Genomic DNA, 20,335 nt, shown 5'->3' on the forward strand with positions numbered 1-20,335 from the left:
CCATAGGTTATTTTAAAAGATTAGAGAAACTAAAAAATACAGATTAATAATTGTAGTAACTGACAAAATAATGACAATGAGATAGACTGATACTGATGTCATGTCAATGACACCTGTCAAAGAAACAATATAGGTAGATCAGTATCTACTTGCAAAAGTTTTTGCTTTGATTATTTCTTCTTCTCTGTTGATATTTATATTTTTCTAATATTTCTATAATTCAGATAGTGTTTTCTTGAATTTTCGGGTGCTTTCTAATTCTGTGAACTAATAGGTGTGACTTCTTTCTATCAGTAATTCTATAGTGTGACTATTTTATGACCATACATATGTGAACTGGACTGATTTGGTTATTTTATCGATTTTTGTCTGCGACTGTTTGGTTTTTGTTATGGATATCATTAAAACTCCTAAGGTAAGTACAAATGATTGTTTATCACAATAATGCAACGATGAAATATTACATTATGCTGTATCAATGGAAATGATCTTACAACAGCAAAATTTTTTTTCGAAAGTATCTTGGCATATTGTTCACTTTTCGCAATTATTTCGTATTGTTATCACAATCGTTGAGAATTAAGAGAGCATACTATGTAATTGTTACAAGTATATAACTCGATTATAATGTTAGGAAAAGTTCTTCAGTATCAGTTTACTTATTTTTGTTTATGACTTTATTATATTTTTCTGCTCTACTTAAAAATTGTCACATTAGAATATGTTCTGAAAATATACTTCTAAGTGATCACACTTTAGCTGTAGCAATTATATAATTAAAAAATATAATATAATTGTAAATGAAGTGTTATTATCACAAGTTTTCAAAGTTTTACTTTGACATGCTTGAGCTTGATTAATAGTCATGAGCCATAGACATTATTATTAATTACATACTATCAGTCACAATAGTTCAGCCAGTATTTAATTTTCTTTTAATATAAAATTAATATAACAAAGAGAAAGCTAAAAATTGTAAGAGACTATAAATAAATGCTATTTTAAATAAATACACAATGAGAAATAGGAGATGTAATCAACATAGAAACTGCACTCATTTTTTGTGCAGTCAGTTAGTATAATTTTTTTGTACAAAAATTTTTTTATTATTTATAAAATCTTCAATTTTATAATAAGTGTTTTTACAAAGAAAATGTTATATGACATTCAAATCTTTTTTCAATTAGATTTAGAACAGACTGGCAGTTTGTTGTAAATCTTTCTGCAGTTGGCATAAAATAAATTACTAACTTTACAGCATTTAAATAAAATGGCATTTAGGTAAAGTGGTAACTGAAAAAAATTAAGTTGATACAATAAATATTGCCAATTTATCAATCTTTGTAATAATATATTCTTCTCCATGTGTTTCTATCTATCATCTATCACTTGCTAATTGATATATACAATGGCCCAGATGAGAGGCTGACTATGGAAGATGGAGTTCAACTAACACTTGTTAATTGCAGCCAATGACCTTTGGGACCTTTATAATGTGATCTGTTATTTAGGTCTTTTTTTAATTATTTATGTAGGTAAAGTTGTATCCACTTTAGTAAATCACTGCACAGAAGGGTGAAGAAATGAAATGGTAAAAGAAAAGAAACTTATAAAACAAAAGAACATAAAATTTAAGTATTTTTTTTATTAGTTACATATAGTATATTGTCTCTTGTATTGTTTCTCATTTTTTCATATAGTGTTATAATGATGAATATATGACATAAATAATGTCATATAAAGTGATTTTTTATCTCTCTCTCCCTTATCATTGTTATATGTCACACATTGTATATCTAGGAATGATTAAATAGACAAATAAATAGCTGTTATGAAATTAGTTCTATTATCTATTAAAAAATAATGAATGTAATTCAAAATTTATTATGTAAATTTACATCTCTAAATTTATGACTCCTCTTCTCACAGAATGTCACACTTCATTGATGGTGCACATCCCTTTATTTTGTGATATAACTTATGACCCCTCACCCTTTGTCATAAAATATTTCACTTAATATGTAACATAATTTATGACTTCCCCCAGCACTTGTCATACAATGCCACACTTATTCACCGGCGCACCTCTTAATATGTGACATAATTTATGACTTCTCCCAGCACTTGTCACATAATGTCACACTTCATTGACTGCTGCACCTTTCCTTAACATGTGACATAATGTATGACCCCCACCCCTTGCCACAAAATATTTTACATAATATATCACATAACCTATGACCCTCCCACCCCTAGTCACACTTCATCGACCGCAGCACCTCCCCTTAATGTGTGACATAATTTATGACCCCTCACCCCATGTCACAAAATATTTCACTTAATACGTTACGTAACTTATGAATGACTCCTTTTCATACATGTCTTGTTCTTGTTATTACTCCTTCATATAAGCCAAATCACCTAATAAGGGCAAACATATTTCAGTTTTCATGCGGCCATTAGTGAAAATCACTGTTGTAATAGTGTTTCTGCACATAATAATGAAAGTATGTTTTCAAAATTACTCTAAACCAGTGTTTCCCAAAGTGATCTATATCAATCCCTAGGGGTCTATGACAAACTGCAAGTCTACGGCACAAAAAAGTTTGGGAACCTCTGCTCTAAACATATTGAAAGTAAAACACAGGCAATAATAATGTGACACTGTTAATATATAATAGATTGAGGACATTTTTATTGAATAAGTGTTACTATTCTTTAGATGATTATTACTGTGCCTACACTTGTAATATTTCTGTCAACACTCGACACCCTTCCGTTAGTTTACATAACCACACAACATAGATTTAAGTTTAGTGTAAAGTCAGTCCACGTTACGACGCCGTGTCGAATGTACGCGTTACTAATAAACCATGTAGCTTACTATCAATAAATTTACTAATGTACAATAAATAGTATGATTATTCCAACTACTTACATACTACAATAAACAATAAATTATATAGCGCCACCTCATCACGTCATATATAACCCTACAGTGGTGAGGTGATAACCATCGCGCTACATTACAATGATTGCCTTAAAGATTTTACATGACCTATCGCGCTATACTTGCTGACATAACAAAAATAACAGAATTTACTTTTTAGATCACTATACTTTTTAGATTCTGTATCTCTACACAATTTATATTGTTTTCGATGAATAAATAGATATTATAAAGAGAGAGCGATTTGTGTTATGAGGGAAGTAAACTCCGGAACAACGAGAAATTCTTTCAATGTTTGAGAGGTACACAATTTCTGAGTGATATACGCCTGTGTTTTTAGTAGATAAGAATGGAATGGTAGAGTCACTTGCGGTAACGGTATACACTGGAGCCCAATGGAGGATAGGATACATGGGCGTAGCCACGGTGGGGCTGTGTGGGACTTTTGCCCTACTCTGACTCTGACCAGGTACCTAAACGAACGTAAAAAAATAAATAATCTAAGTACTAACTACGATAGTTAATATCCGTAACACAGTTCATACTCGATAGTTGATTCCGTGGTGTAGGTAAGTGAGCAATATGAAAGTGTTTTGAATAATCCAAATTATAATACAGATACAGGCTGCTATAGGGTGTAACGGTTTTGTATAAAAAAATATCGAAAAGACTGATAAGAAAGACTGAGGGTACAGTTTGCTAGTTACATAATATTTTAGGCTGCTGCCCAAGGCTGGCTGCGCCCATGATGAGCATGTAGTCTGGTCCGTTAGCCCCTCATGACAACTTTATCAGATCGTGTAGATAGACCTGACATGGTACATATATAGGAATGGGGACACTGATCTTTATTATTTATAGGCAATATTAACGTAATGTATACAAAACTATATTTGTTGAAGTGGTAGTAAGCGGTCATATACGTGCAAATTCGCAAAGATAGAGTAGGACTCCCTGCACCTAAGTGGAGCCACGATATTTATAGGACAGCGGGTAATAACTGGACGAAGAGGGCTGAACATCGTACCCAGTGGCGAGCCTTGAGAAAGGCGTAGTCCAGCAGTGGACTGCAGTGGGCTGATGACTTGATGATGTAACACCCTGTAGTCAACTTTAAATGTTTTTTTATAATCTTGTGTATACTTTATTTTTTTAACGATTGGCAAATCTGATGGGAAGACCACTAGTTCTATTATGAAGTTGTTTATATATACATTTGTGTCGAATTGAGTCATGTTCTCTCTTCACTTTCTTCAAACATTGATAACTTATCATTAACCAAAGTCATAATTAACGAGGGCCAGTCATATATTTGTAAAATATTTGTAACTCCTTGTACAATAATAGTATAGATAATGTTATCATTTGCAGTATTTGCATATCAGCGACAACACGCTTGGGAAGTATTATTGATATTTCTGTGTAATTGTTTTTTGTTATCTTTTTTTATACGTTGCGACTGGCCTTTATAGCTTATACCGATTGAATGTGTGGGCAAGTGTAGACGGCACTCTAAATCCTAGGGAAGGCTTATAGAGAGGAGAAGGCCAACTTCTGCCTGACAGATACGTCTTTAGTCTGAGGTCAGTGCATGGGTTCGAACCTCGAATGTTGGGGGGAAGGGGATTGTTAGCAATGGGAACTAGTAACTCCCATTGCTAGCAATGTATGGTACATTGCTAGCAATGGGAGTTACTAGTTCCCAGTTAGGTCAACCTCCACGTGTTTCTCCCTGGAAACCATCGTGATGAATCCTTGGTGAATTTGTCACGATGTACTAACTGACCTGACTTCATGCTCATCTGATCATGCTCCACTGGTGCCCCGCCAGCGTAAACCGTTAGCGCAGGTGGGTGCACCATTCATTTATCATACATTGTATATAACGACTTTGCCGATATTACGTCACAAGCACGTGTGTCCATTCCTATGACTTGAAGTGTGAAAACAAAATTATCTCTTTCTAATATATAACAATTCAGACGTGTTGTCTTACTTTCACGCGCATGCTCACTGTTGGTGCACTCTTGTTCCATGGTATTTGGAACTAGACCGTAATTGGAGACAATAAAGTATAACATCGGTTGGATCATGGGTTTGGGGTGCAAACATGCGAATATTTCGACGATAAAGCCGAGAACTCGAGATATTATCAGTCGCAACCGCGACGATCCTAAGTCCTGACGTGTTGGTGAATCGCTGTATTCCATCGTTCATATGCCGGTCACCTTAATTGGAAAAGTTTTACTTTATTCGGTCGTTCATTCTCTCGCTTTAAGAGGGATTCTGTTGAAGTTTTGTGTAATTACTGCATGTAAATTATATTTTATAGTTAACTTGAGGATTTTGCGTTGAGAGTGGATATAAATCGAAGTGCTTTGAGAGTTGTGAATGATATAAGTTCAAAAAACTAGCTTGGAGATGGCGATGACGCTAAGTTCTTTGTCACCGTCGAACATGCTCGGCGAGCTTGGGCGCCTAGCAAGTTGGTTGAAAGGCGACTGTCTGGCGTCTGAAGAGTATGCTGGGTTGGCAGTCACTGAGAAGGTACTAAAAAGTATTTTAAGCCGCATCCAGGACAGACAAAACGGTTATATACATGTTTGATTGTATGGGATGGTATTACTGAGGAAATTGAATAAATCAAAATACAAGTATCCTAAATTACTTTTTATAACAGCGAGTGGAAGTCAAAATCGGTCCAGCCGTTTCAGAGATTAGCAAGAACAGACAGAAAAAAATATATACGCATTTAATGAAATTCTGTTAATTATAAATTACAAATAGACACTTCAATTGTATTTATTTGTATAGATGTAAATAATATAATAGTATACTTTTAGTAGTTTATGTATAATCATGATAATCCATTAATATCCCGTACTGTACACGGCAATATTTCAGGTGCCCATTCACCCGAATCCAATAGGGTAGGAACATCAAACTACTCTCTGTTTACCTAGAAATACCTTATACAAGCTATTGCCGGGTACGGATACGTCTCATACAAGGGGATTTAGCCTACTATTCCTATCTGACCTAAGCGGCTTGGTATCGAATTTTCTGTATGAATATGGAATGGTTCATCCCTTTACGCTAACGGTATATGCTGGCGGGGCACCAGTGGTGGATAATAGGATGAGGATGTAGTCAGACTGTTAAGCGTAGTGTGGCGAATTCACCTGTTACAGTTTTTTTATACTACCACTGTAGCAAACAAGCATACGGCCCATATAATGGTATATGGTTACTGTAACCTATGGACGCTTGATGCTGACGCCTAGTCGGCTCTTACTCCAAGGATGAATGAAAGGTTTATTTGCAGGCAAATGGGTAAATAGTTATTTACAATTATGATGACTGGCGCGTCACGATTATGCTGGGTAAAAGTAAATACTAATACCCGTATTGTTCCTGTCCAATCGATCCCCCGTCCATTTCAAACGAGGATCGAAGTTACGAAATCCTGAGCCGGAGTTCCAAACCCTAGCGGTACTTCACACTATATATCGTATCCGTCAGGAAAGAGTTGGCCTCTCCATAAGTTTTTCCGCGGGTTTGGAGCGACAACTGCACTCGCCCACTGTAGTTCTGTGAAGTTGTAAAGGCCAACAGTATTAGAATAGTTAAAAAAAAAGCTGTTCGTATAGATATACTGTTCATATGGAGGGGACGATTGGCATTTACTAACAAGTGAGTCTTTCCGTTAGGTTATTTGCAATTGCAGATACCTTAAAAAATAAGTTCAATAGTAGTATCTATCAGTAGTATAGATATTAGAAATTGAAGAATATAGCTTTTTTTTTTATTAAGGTTTTTGGGCTATCTTCAAATGCTTTAGACCTGTACCACTGCGATCTACCGAGATCTACTGCGTCTGTACCTTTCAAAGTTCGCTACTTAGATCCGTCAGGGATAAGACTTGAAGGATATTTTTGAACCGATGGTTTTTATCTCCTCATGATATAGTGTGTATTTTCCGAAGGAATTTAATAATTGTTAGAGTATGATTTGTTTAGCATAGCTACCCTAATTTTATACCAACATAATTACTATATGTGAGGTAATGGAGTGATTGGTTTTAGAGTACAATGGGACTGACATGTACTTAGATGGTATAAAAGTCCCTAAATTTAAAAAGAAATAAAAAAAAATATTATAACAGATATTACATTATACAAGGATCTAAAATATTTTAATTTAATGAAATTTTAATATAAGTCTACGGTAAAACCCATAGCTTTTTATTAGAATTGATATTACTGAAATGTTCAAGTCCTTGGCATATTTTCAAGTCGTTCAAATTAAATTTTATTAATCTGTCCCCTGTGTAAACTATTCCTTATTTTTTTTTATTTTATTTAGGATCACCAACAATTGTTACAATTATACAATTAATTTAATTACATGTGATGGGTTATGGTCTAATTGTACAATCATTTAAAGGCCAACACGGCATGCAAAATAATATACAAAGTTATATAAAAAAAAAAGGAAATCTTAATTTAACTGTTTCTTTTATATTATGAATTATGCTTATTATCTATTACTTATACTATATACTTATAATATACAATATATATTACTATTCCAGTTATGTTATATGTTTTCAGGGACAACAGTAATTTATGGTATAGGCAAGACTGTGTCAAACTAAAAATTTTACTAACATTTCATTTCTGCCATATTCATAGTACATTTTATGCACACTGCAGTTGCTGCAGGGAGACCTGACCTGCATTCTTATTGCATATCTGTTACGTCATCCTTCCGACCAACATTCTTCCTTCGTATTGAATTTCACGCGCTTTGTCTCTATGCACAGGGTGCGTATTAAACGGTATACAAAACTGAATGACGATGGTAATATTCATGACATTAAACATAATTCTCCAACACTATCTAAAACTTTTGTGTTTTGTTTATTTCTTTGTATGTTTCTTTTTACCGATATTCTCCAACACCGGATCAAAGTTTTTTCAAAGCAGTTTTAAATTGTACATATTATAGACTGTGATAATATTATTTCAATGAGCGTCGTAATATTGGGAGCTATTAAATAATTAATATCTTATATATACATTGTGTATAAATTTCTTAAAAAATTTTCAGCAATTAAAAAATATAAGTAATATTTAAACAATATGGCACAGTTAATAACAGAAATTTAGTACAACATTTTATTTTCCTAGTATGGGAAAGCGCTTGAGTTTTATGAGAAATTTAGCTGGCTTTTGGCTTGCTTTACTCTTCGATTAACCCTGTATAAAATTGTATTATTTCTTTATTGTATGTTCCTTTATATGACCATAAAATACGTACGTGTGCCCGTCAAATTGGCTTAGGTTTATTTACATAAGCAATTTCGTGTAATGAAAACGTAAATAATGTATGAATCCCTTCTGACCCATAGCAAACGCTGGGCAACATTGAATCAGACGTAATAGCACTTTGAATTAAATCAACAGCAACGTAGGCTTTACTGCGTAATTAGTACCGATGGGAAGGAATTGTTAGTAACGGGGAATAACAACATAATTGCTAATAATTATCCATCTTAGATCGACCTCCACTAGATCCCCCTGGTACATGGATGCCGTCGTTAACTCCTTGTGAAATCGTTACTATGGGCTGACTGTCCTAACTTCATGATCATCTTATCATCAACGACTGGTGCGCCGCCGGCGTATACCGTTAACGCAGGCAGTGCATCATTCCATTATCAACCATTAAAAAATGTTTGTTTGTTTGTTTGTAACACTTTATTGCACAATAAATACATTTAAATTAACTAAAGATACACGATCTTAAAAAAATATATATAAGATGTACAATGGCGGACTTATCCCAAATGAGGGATTTCTTCCAGTCAACCTTTGAATGACTGAAAGGAATTGTGGAGTGGTGGGACTATATATATACATGACAATAATAACAAAGGAAAAAGAAGCAAACGCATTATATAACTATAATATATAACAACTAGAATATTAAATAAATATTTAAGTATAATATATAAATACATATACCTACATATATATAAAATATAAAATAATAATAATAAAATAACAAATGTATAAATAGTAACAGCAGAAATATATAAAAAACAATATTACTATAAAAAAAAAAAAATATATGAAGAATACTAAAACAGCGCATCTGCAGTGTGACTCCAAAGTTTTTTAAAGCGAGCCTTAAAAGAGTAAACCGATGAAGACAATCTGACCTCCGTCGGCAAAGCATTCCAAAGTCGAGCAGACTGTATTGTAAAGGAGTTAGTATAACAATGACTCGTATGACACGGTATTGCCAAAACTAGATTATGACTGGAACGAAGACGGTCATCAGTCCGTAGCCGGAATCTTTCCTGCAGGTACATGGGCGAACTAGAGTTGTAAAGGATCTGATATAAAAGGGTAAGCAAATGGATGTTACGACGGTCACGAATAGGAAGCCAATTAAGTTGCTTACGATAGACAGAGACATGATCAAACTTACGTAAACCGAAGATGAATCTTATGCAAAGGTTTTGCAAGCGCTCCAGTTTGTCAAGTAACTCTACTGAAGGATCTAGGAAAGCACTGTCGGCGTAGTCCAGGAGGGAAGAAGAAGAGAGTGGGCTAGCAGCAATTTAGTACGCAAAGGCAGAAAAAACTGAAGGCGTCTAAGCGAGTGGAGTGAAGAAAAAAGTCTACGACTTATCTCACCAATGTGTGGCCCCCATGAGAGAGTCTGATCCATAATAATTCCCAGGTTCTTCACAGTAGAAGAGAAAGGAATGTGATTGCCATCGTAGACAACATGAGGAATATATGTGTATATTCCTCATGTTGTCTACGATGGCAATCTGAAGGTCTGTGGATCTTAGACTACAGATGTAGTGATGACTGCCAATAATAATAGCTTGGGATTTATTAGCATTGATTAAAAGGCCGAAGCTTTTTGACCATTCGGCGATAGCGCAGAGGTCATTATTAATACTATTGATAGCATTAGCTAAGCTGTCGATAGGGGCAGCAGTATACAATTGAAGGTCATCAGCATATAAATGAAATGAGGAGGAGAGAGATTTAGTAATACCATTAATAAAAAGAGAAAAGAGTAGGGGCGACAAGACCCCACCCTGAGGGACACCCGTCAGTACCTCAGCCCAATCGGAACGACTATCATCCACCTTCTCCAATTGACGCCGGCCAAACAGATAAGACCCAAACCATGAAAGGGCAGACAATGAAAAGTTTATGGAACGCAGGATACACAGCAACAGGTCAAAATCTACCGAGTTAAATGCATTAGTGAAATCGAGAAGAACTAAGACAGATAGATTCTTATTTTCAATGTTTTGCCTGATGTCGTCAGTAATTTTAACAAGCGCAGTAACAGTGCTATGTGCAGCACGGAATCCTGACTGGTACGGACTCAGAAGGTTGTTTTTGAGAACGAACTCGGACAATCGCCGAAGAATAAAATGTTCTAAAATTTTGGAAAGAAATGGGAGTATGGATATGGGACGAAAGTCGGAAATGGAAGTCGGGTTGGATTTCTTGGGAAGAGGAATGACGTGACTAAATTTCCAAACAGAAGGAAAGGTACCTGAGGATAGGGAGCAATTCAAGATATCTACGATAAGAGGCGCAAGCAGTGACTTATTAGGTTCAATCATGTCTAGTCCGATACCATCATCACCAACGGCCCTAGAATTGATTGAATTTATAATTTTTAAAAGCTCATCGACCGATATTTCCCCAAGCGTGAAAGGGTCGCCGTCAATAAGAAGAGAATCAGCGAGGGAAGTTACAGTTGCTTGTTTAATAATAGGATTTAAAGTCCCAGGGGCAGCGGCAAAAGCTTGGTTGATCTCATTAAGATTCGTAAAGTTAAAATCTCCGGTATGACGTTTACCGACGCCTAAATTACGTAAGTAACTCCATAGTTTACCAGGAGGGCAACCCTCAATATTGGTGTGGATATGCCTACGCCTAGCTTGACGACACAACCTATTGCACCTATTCCTCAAAGCAATATAACTTTCACGAGAACTATCATCGGAATTGCGACGCAACCTGATCCTAGCTCTGTCTCTCCTACACATAAGAGCTTTTAGCTCCGGTGTAAGCCAAGGAGCAGGATTGTATTTTAGGCGCACTTGCTGAACAGGAGCATGTTTATCATAAACATTCAGGAGTAATTGTTGAAATGCAGCCACTTTAGAGTCAATATCGTTGGCCGATAGGATGGGACTCCAGTCAGCATGACGTAGATCATCCTGCAAGGCATTAATATCTACGTTGCCAAAATTACGTCGTAGTACTACTCTATTCCTGCGCTTGGGATAACGGAGTTTAAAGGAGGAAAAAATAAGATTATGATTTGAGAAGGCCACTGCACAGAACTGACCATGAGATGCAACTAGGTTCGGAGAAGAGGTAATAACAAGATCAAGAAGAGAGGGCGGACCGTTATGTGGAAAGTGAGTAGGAAGGAGGGGAAGGACATTGAGATTAAGAGAATGAAGTAAAGAGAGTAGCGTATTGGAGCGGTGATCATTTTTTATTAGGCATGTATTAAAATCACCCATAATAATGAGATGATCGAATTGTGGCCTCAACTCTGTAATGATGCCTTCAAAGGAGTGAAAATAATTGACGTGAAGGGACGGACTATAGTAAACCCCTAATAGTACTTTCGAGTGATGCAGGATAATTTTGAGGAATAAATGTTCAGGTGCATTATGATCTGGCGGAGACTGTGACACTATTTCAAAGGCAATAAAAATTGTATTATAGTTAGAAGCACCATTTTATAGAGTAGCAGTGGACACAATAGTCCTAATTACCAGCAATTACCATATCAGGTTACTTTCCACGCTGTCTCTCTTAGAAGCTATTATGTTTAATTTCTGGTGAATGTGCTATGATCTGATGATTATCTTATGTGTGTCGCCGGCGTACCTTTAGGGTGGTGCATCATTCTATATTCAAACCTATACAAAAATATGGTTATTGTGCCGTTTAGAACAGTCACCCTGACGCTACGAGGCAGGATAGTTTTTTTAAACTAACATACTATGGATAATATTGAGAAAAATTTTATAGCAGGAAGCTTTTATAAAGATCTGCAGTGTTGTTACTTTAACCCGGCGCGTCTTCGTCTTTTCAGCAAACTTAATTGAGCATTCCTATCATGTACATCGACCTTCGGGAAGGCTATATTTAGCCGATAAGAGCTTACTTTATAAGCTGTGATACGGTTGAAGGCTGTGATGTGTACGACGCATAAGTTTTTAATGGATGATAATGGAATGGTGCACCCGCCTGCACTGACAGTTAGTCAGTTAGCTTATCGTGGCAATTTACCAGGAATTTAACATGATGCTTTCCAGGGGAACTGCTGGGCGGTCAACCTGACATGGGATGTTGCTAGTATTGGGATTAATAACTTCAATCCTTATTACTAACAATCCCCTTTCCTCCAATATAATGAGCCTCCTCCTCTTTCTCCAGCCTGAGTGTAAAATGGATGTCACACGATAGCGTGGTGTTCGCAGTACTGTTCATGTAACGATGTTACCGTTTACTATCAGACCCTCCTGATAGTAAACGGTAACATCGGAAGCTTGATTGCTTCTAAGTCTATGTAGATATAATTAGATTCATTAATTCTCTATATATACAATATAATATTCAGTAAAAAATAAACAAGAAAGGTGGATGTAACGTTTTTCGACTAAAAAAAAACTAATTATGAACACAAGAGTGGGACGATAGCGTACTAAAAAACAAAGCATGTTATATGAACAACGTATTAAAGTTAATGAATTTACTTTCATTATTTATGTATTATGTTTATATTCTTGTTTCATTTTAGTCCGCAAGCGTTCCTCCCCAAAAAAAAAGGTTAAAGGCTATATATCACAATTTCGCTTGCACTACATTACTAGTCGCTCGTGTTCTGAATGTTGCAGAGTTGCTTTAAGTTAGCTGACGTCGACATACAGATATACTCGTATATATACTTGATGTATGCAGTTTGCTCGATAGGTAGTGTTTGAATTTCATAGCCGATACCCAAATGCGGTTGCAGGCGATACCGAAATTGTTCATGTAATAGTTCATCTATTCAATTTAAAAGATTGTTTATTTCGAGTTATATAGTTCAAAATGTAAATTGTACCCCCGGTTGCCCCTTTGATTGGAGGTTCGAATCGCTAGCGGTGATCTCGAGACTAAAGTCGTATATGTTAGGAGTTGGCATTCAGCAGCTTCCGTAGTCCTTCCGCGGAACTAGAGTGCTTCTATACGAGATGAAAAAACGGTTGTAAAAGAGATTAATAGTATTGTTGTTTATTTTTATTTAATTTTACATTATTTTTGGTAATTATGACTCTCGTCCGAATAATTATAAATAAATATAGATAGGATTAAGTTGAACGGTTTACCATAATTTTATGCCGTAAGTTGCCGAAACCGAAATGAAACTCGTTCAGTCCAACACTATTGCTGGCTATAAATTGTTGATGCAATGTATATTCAAAAGAAAATCCCCCATTCCAAGATTCCTCATTTACTTGTTCGCATCCTGGTATTTTGAAGTAGTATATTTCCGACTTCGCTTGAGACTCTTTATTATAATTATAAATTTGGATTGTTGTAAGAGCATAAAAGGGAGTGAATAGAGATTGCGTACAAGGATGAAAAGAGAAAAAATATTACTCCGACCCCAAATTAATGGGATAAGAAAGTAACAGATGATAATTGAGACTACTTCGATTTGTGGACTACCTGTTTACGGCGGTTTTTGGTCACGCGAATACCTAATTATAGATCTTGTATAAAGTTTTCTTCGGAGCCTAGACACGAACTTATAAACTTTTAGAGACTGAAAATTCGGAATAATAAACCACTGGGCTACAACGCTCTTATATAATATAAATAATCCAATTTATTAAAAAATATGATACCAGCGGAGCGTCTCGAAGCGCAAGGGTTTTGCTGACGTCACGGAGGTCACAGGGGTTTTTGCTTGGTTTAGTGACGTCACAGAAACTTGAGTTGGCAACTTAGCGCTGCCTCTCAGCTCATTAGACTGGAAACATGTTTTACATAATGCTCTCTAATATAGCATGTGGAATTTTCTCTGATATATATAAATATACTACCATTTACCCTTGACTTTGTCTGTTTTTTGAGATAAAATATATGTTCGTTCTCAGGTTAGAATATCTTTCTGTAAAATTTCATCGAGATCCGTTCAGCCGTGAAACGACAACAAACGGGCAGACAGATATATTTTTGTTTAGTGTGTATGTATAATGTCTATATTTCTATACTACACTTGTCCTGACTTCGCACGGGTGCAATTAATTTGAATATGTTATTTATATTGATCTTATTCTTAATCGCAAATGCGGGTTGGCCTAAAAAAACTTTTTTCAAGTATTTATATTGGTCAATTTCAAAGTACGCTCTGATTAGCTATGTGGGTTATCGAGGGCTGTTATTATTTTTCGTACTCTATTATTTCACTGCTAAATCTCACTGTTCTACTTCAATAGAGTATGCAAGTAGGTCGCTTCAGTTTGTGTTTTAAATTATCTTGTCTTCACTTTTACGCGTCCCACTCTTAAACACATACCCGCCTACACAGATGTTTAATACACTAGCTCTCGTTATTTTGTCTGCGTAAATATTCATTGTCTATTGTACTACCTTACGTGTGATTTTTTAAGATAAAAGGTTGCCTAGCCTATGTTCGTTTCAGCGATGATAATAATTAGAAGCTAGAGCTTGGGACTAGATGGCGCTGTGTGGATTGCACCACTCCATTATCTACAATTAAAAAAAAAATATTGACTTACAGTGCCAATTAAGTAAATATTTGTTTACTTTTGTCAACTCTGCTTTAAATAGCTCATTTACGGCTTACTCTTTTTTCTTGTGGATGAATTGGCGTTTCTAATGATTGGTAGCGAATAATAAAATATGACTTTTTAAAAGGGCATATATTAAGTTTATTTGAATACAGATTATTTATATTCCATTTTATTCTATTCGTCTCCATTAAATACTACGCATATACCTAATCTTATGAAGGTTGAGTGAGACGTTAACAAAAAGCACAAAGATAAATATATTTTTTTTCCAGCTTTTTTTACCGATGTTAGCAGAATAACTCACCAAAATCTCAACAAAATTGTATGAAATGTTTAGGAAAGCATAGATGACAAATAAACGAGTATTCCTTTTTATTTCTTAAAAGAATCATGTGCACGACGCACCTTCTTAGACTTTTATTGTATTATTTATATATATTTTAAAATACATTTTCTATTGTTCTATTATTTGTCACTTTGAAATATATGTCTTTTACCATCAGCGACCGTAGTTTCTCTTGTAACTAAAAATATAATATAAAATATATACAGTCCTTAGAAACATTAATAATTAAAATATTGGTCCTCTCGCCAACAAAGAACCATGGTAAAAACACAAAAATCGAATACGTCTGATGTGGAACAGGGCCGGATTCCCACCATTCAACATGGAAGCCCTAACATCCCCACAGCGACTGCAATCGCTAACATGTAACATCGCTGAAATCGTCAGCGACACCGCTAGTTCCGTTTCAAGTTAGAAGGTACCATAAGGAGGCAAACTTTAAAAATAGCAATAGAAGCAGATGCGCAAAAACTTGCAATGTTGGAACGCGAGCGTCTCGTTATGGAACAGGAGCGTGCTGCCTTGGAACTTCGCAAGCAAGCACAGATCGCCGCTTTAGAGGAAAAAGTTAGCGTACGTATTAGCCGACGCTCTAACAATTATAGTTCTGACAGGGAGGTACGAAAATGGTTTGACACAGTTTTAGATGTAGCTATAACTGCAGTAGAAGTAGATGTGCAACCGCAAAACGTTAAAATAAATTTCTCTTGTAGCGAAATCGCTATTAATATAATAAATCGTTCTGCGGCATCTTCGGCACCTTTACAGATACATAATAGCATCTATACTATGCCTGCCACGAATTCTCAATATTATCTTCGTCCTATCCTAAAAGAACATAATATAACTAATGATTTAGTTAATAAAAGGTCGGCGAGGCTTATTTGTAGTTCAACTATAATTAAGTAAATTTCGTCTTCTGTTGATAAGACGTGACAGAGCATTATCAACACAGACAATTGCTTCAATATCAAACGATAATAAACTGAAGACAAAATCTGGAGATGGGCGTTTTTCATTCTTTGATGGGAAGCCCTCATACTGGTTTTTCGCCAAACGTGTCTACGACAACACGCAAGCAACATACTCAGCTGCTGGCACTTCACTGGAAGTGGGATGGCGCTGCGAGGAGCTGCACATGATTCTGAGGCGTTGCTGTTAGCTTCTGTTCGAGATCTCATTAAAGTAATGCTGATTTCTGTAATAACAGCACCAGCTTTGTGGGTGCATATGTAGAGCTAAGAATATTGTACTTAAAGACGACCTCAGATCTTACTGTTGCACCAGCTGTCTGCACTGCGTACTCAGCTAGTCCCTATTTGCTAAAAGAGGAGCATGTGCACGACGCACCTTTTTAGACTTTTATTATATTTTTTTATATATACATTTTAAATATTTTATGATTTGTTCCATTTTTTACTGTCAATTTGAAATATATGTCTTTTACCATCAGCGACCGTAGTTTCTCTTAAAACTAAAATTATAATATAAAATATATACAGTCCTTAGAAACATTAATAATTAAAAAATATAGATGTATATTCGGAATGTGGGTGTTACAACGCAACATTTAATATTCGCTGGTTATCAAAGAATATTCTAGATTAAATCGCGCAGGCTGAAGCTCAAGTCTGATGGAATTATTTGTATTTTAATTAAATATCATGGCTACAAGTCACAAAGAATCATGTTTCTTTAATCTTGTCGTCTAATGTAAAGAGTAAACAACAAATACTGTACTAATTGGCTGTGTTTTGTAAATATAATTCTTTTTTTTTATATATAATCAATACGTAATACTGTGATGAGGTGAAAACTGTCTCGCTATGTGAATGGAGGTATTATAATGAAATTTTCACACAAAATTTTATTGATATATATAGGCTAAAGAATGTCAGGTAAAATACTCTTCTAAGAGGGGAATGACTAATTTTGCGAAAGTTTTCGATACCTTTGCTACATCAATTATCAATTAATAAAATAATAGAAGACTTTGTAAAGCTGCTGTTTTTATATTTATTGTTTGAATACCATCGATCTGCAAATTGTATAGCTACTCATTTATAGTTGTTGGTTAATCACCATCCGATCTACAAATATGGAGACGTACAAATTCGCGGGCACCATTAGTTTATTCCTAAAAGTATTACAGCACTTTAAAACATTCGGAAAAAAAATACGCCTTGTGTTGATTTACATTTCTCCAAAATGCCCCAAAGAAACAATCCTGTAAATTTAAACAAAACAACAGCAGTAAACAATAGCCGAAAATAATTTCCAACTTACAAAGTAAATAGCTTCGTTTACTTAAGCAGCTATACGAATTTATTTGTTTGAGGACCTTTAATTAATCATGCTCTCTTGGAATTTCATTCCAATCAACTTTGTCCTTTTCGTCTCCGAATAATTACTTCTTGAATATGTAACAGATATTAATAAATCTTTATGACTGTTATCCCAGATATGGTAGTTAGAGGCGTTGTACGCTTGTGCATATTCTTACGCTCCTTATACTCCCATGGAAATTACGACGTCCTGAACCGAGGTTCGATGGGGGGAAAGGGGATTGTTACTAATGTGGACTGATGATCTTATTGCTAGCAATGTACCATGTCAGGTTGATCTTGATGAATTCTTGGTGAATTTGTCACGATGAGCTACCTGACCTGACCTCATGCTCATCTTATCATCCACTGGTGCCCCACCAGCGTAAACCGTTAGCGCAGGCGGGTGCACCATTCCATTATCATCCATAAAAAAAAAACCAAGGTTCGAAGGTGGAAGGGGATTGTTAGTAATGTGGACTCATGACCGTACAACTAGCAGTGTGGCATGTCAGGTAAACCTTCACGCGGTGCCCCCTGGAAACCATCGTAATAAATTCTTGGTGAATTTGTCACGATGGGCTACCTGACCTGACCTCATGTTCATCTTATCCTCCACTGGTTCCCGCCAGTGTAAACCATTAGCGCAGGCGGGTGCTCCATTCTATTATCAGCCATGAAAAAACCGAGGTTCGAACCCCTAGCGGTGCCTTCAGAGTAATGTCGTATCCGTCAGGCGGCAGTTGGCCTTTAATCCCTCTATAAGTCCTGCAGGTTTGGAGTACTATCTGCACTCGTACTTTCATTCGATGAACAGCATTAGAATAGTTAAAAAAATCTCTTTATATATATTTGAATCTAACATATCAGAGGCGCGACTGCCTGATCGACCGCCGTCTTGCCCTATCGAAATACCTTGATGGTCTTGTCGAGGTTTCCAAGGACGGATAATATGAATTAACACACATTTTTTTTGCGCCGGCCAAATTTGATCACACAATCTTTTGATTTAAGTTTTGACAAAAAATCACTAGGCCACAACAACCTCAATATGTAGCGGCTTCGTTAAAATCACAATGCAATAATGCGACACTTCACAGTGTTTGCCAGTGAAATTGCTTTTTCTATTTTAGATATTTGGAGCGTTGGGCTTTCGCATCAAACAATGGAAAAACAGAATGTTTACCTAAGGGATTACTTTGATTTTCAATCTGCCTGTAGACCAACGATCCGTATAGTTAAATCAAGCGAGTGATTCCTAGATCTTGCTTCACTCTTATAGTTTCTGTATTTGTGTAACTCAAATGGTAAACAATCTTCATCTAATGATAAATGTTTACTTAGCCTATATAGATAGACTTAGATATAGATAGATAGACTTAGATAGATATGAATTTTATTTGTATATTACAGAAAATTGAGATAAATATTATTGAAAATGGGTGAACCTGCATTCCACTGCAATACAAAATGGCTTATGGCTCAGTGTGGGAATCACTCAAAGAGCTAACTACTGATTTGCAGCTATGATCGCTAGTGTGAATATACTTGAACAACGTCAAGGCATCATGTTATCATGTCACGCCCACTATACCACTCATGCGTTGCCATTCCGTAGAACTTAGTCATGTATCTATGGCTTATATTTCATTGCCATGTCTTTCAACAGATGTGTGTCTCAAAAAGCGCCTGCTCGTGATCTGATATAACAGAAAGTACGTAGACTCTTTGCGAAGTTCACCTAATAGAACAATAAACATTTTCCCAATACAACAATAAAATAGGATCAATCTGATGTGTTTGAATAGGTCATAAGCTAGCTTTTCAATGTATTTGTCTTGGCCATTATCTTTGTAGACATCACAATTAAGTCGTGGTTGGTTATCTAGACTGTTGTCATTCGACCCGACCTTTTTGGGACGCTGTGGGCGACCGAAGCCAAATTCTATTCGAATATGTCTAAATAGCGCTGGTTTTTTGGAGCGAGAAATACTGAACATTCCTTGGATCGATGGATATTACAATGCGCACTTGAATTTATTGTGTGTGGTGACCGAGTAAGCATTTACGAGTATTGTATCACCACACTTTCAATTAATTTAATAGTTTAATCTTTACTGTTATCTGCGGAGATCGGGTGAAAGTGTCTGGTTTTAATTTTGGATTTGTTCTTTTTGGGTATAAAATATTATTTAAATCCACCAGCGTAATAAACTCAACGTTACATTCATAACATTCGTTTTGTATTTTTTATTTACATGAATGTTTAATATTTCATGTGAGTATATTCGGCGGATTATTATTTAATCTATGAATATGGAATGAAGCAGCCACCTGCGTTAACTGTATACGTTATTTCGGATAAACACCATGCGGTACTACCTTTATTTTTTTTTTTACGTGGGAAAAATCCCTCATAGAGACCCGGCCGTCTCAGGGGTTGGACGGACGGGTACTGTGAGACTCCTATTCACCAAAAACCCCATGATATTCCTCCTTGCCGCCATAGTACCAGGGTCACGGGATCGAGCTGGCAATCAACCGCGACCCCAGCGGCGGTTGCCCGCAAGCAGGCCCTCCTCAATGCGTGGGGGAACTCTTCCCAGTTCTCCCGCCTCCGCCAACCGTGGGGAAGATGGACCGGAATACGGGATGCGCCTCCCCCCCATCTCGGCTCCTGTTGTATGAGCGGCAGACTTGAACCCCTGAGACTGCCGCCCACACAGAGCCGCGCCCGCTCCGCACGTGTCTCTACAAGAGTAGAGTTATAGCAGGAGTGGTCTACCAACGCGACGCTTAACGATCGGGACGAGCCCCACCTGGGCCCATTGTCCCAGCCTGCG

At 36.2% G+C, this 20,335-nt stretch overlaps 1 protein-coding gene across 1 annotated transcript in view; it reads left to right on the top strand.

Moving 5' to 3' along the window:
* The first annotated feature begins 5,119 nt into the window (after positions 1-5,119).
* Positions 5,120-20,335, top strand: part of LOC131853972 (myotubularin-related protein 6) — an 81,632-nt gene continuing 66,416 nt past the window's right edge. The window contains 1 exon segment of the mRNA XM_059205076.1: positions 5,120-5,497. Within this exon segment, the coding sequence (XP_059061059.1) occupies positions 5,372-5,497 (126 nt within the window). The 5' untranslated portion in view covers positions 5,120-5,371.

This window comes from Achroia grisella, unplaced genomic scaffold (assembly GCF_030625045.1).
Source record: "Achroia grisella isolate CSIRO2021 unplaced genomic scaffold, CSIRO_AGI_Agris_v1 utg918, whole genome shotgun sequence".
NCBI lineage: Eukaryota > Metazoa > Arthropoda > Insecta > Lepidoptera > Pyralidae > Achroia > Achroia grisella.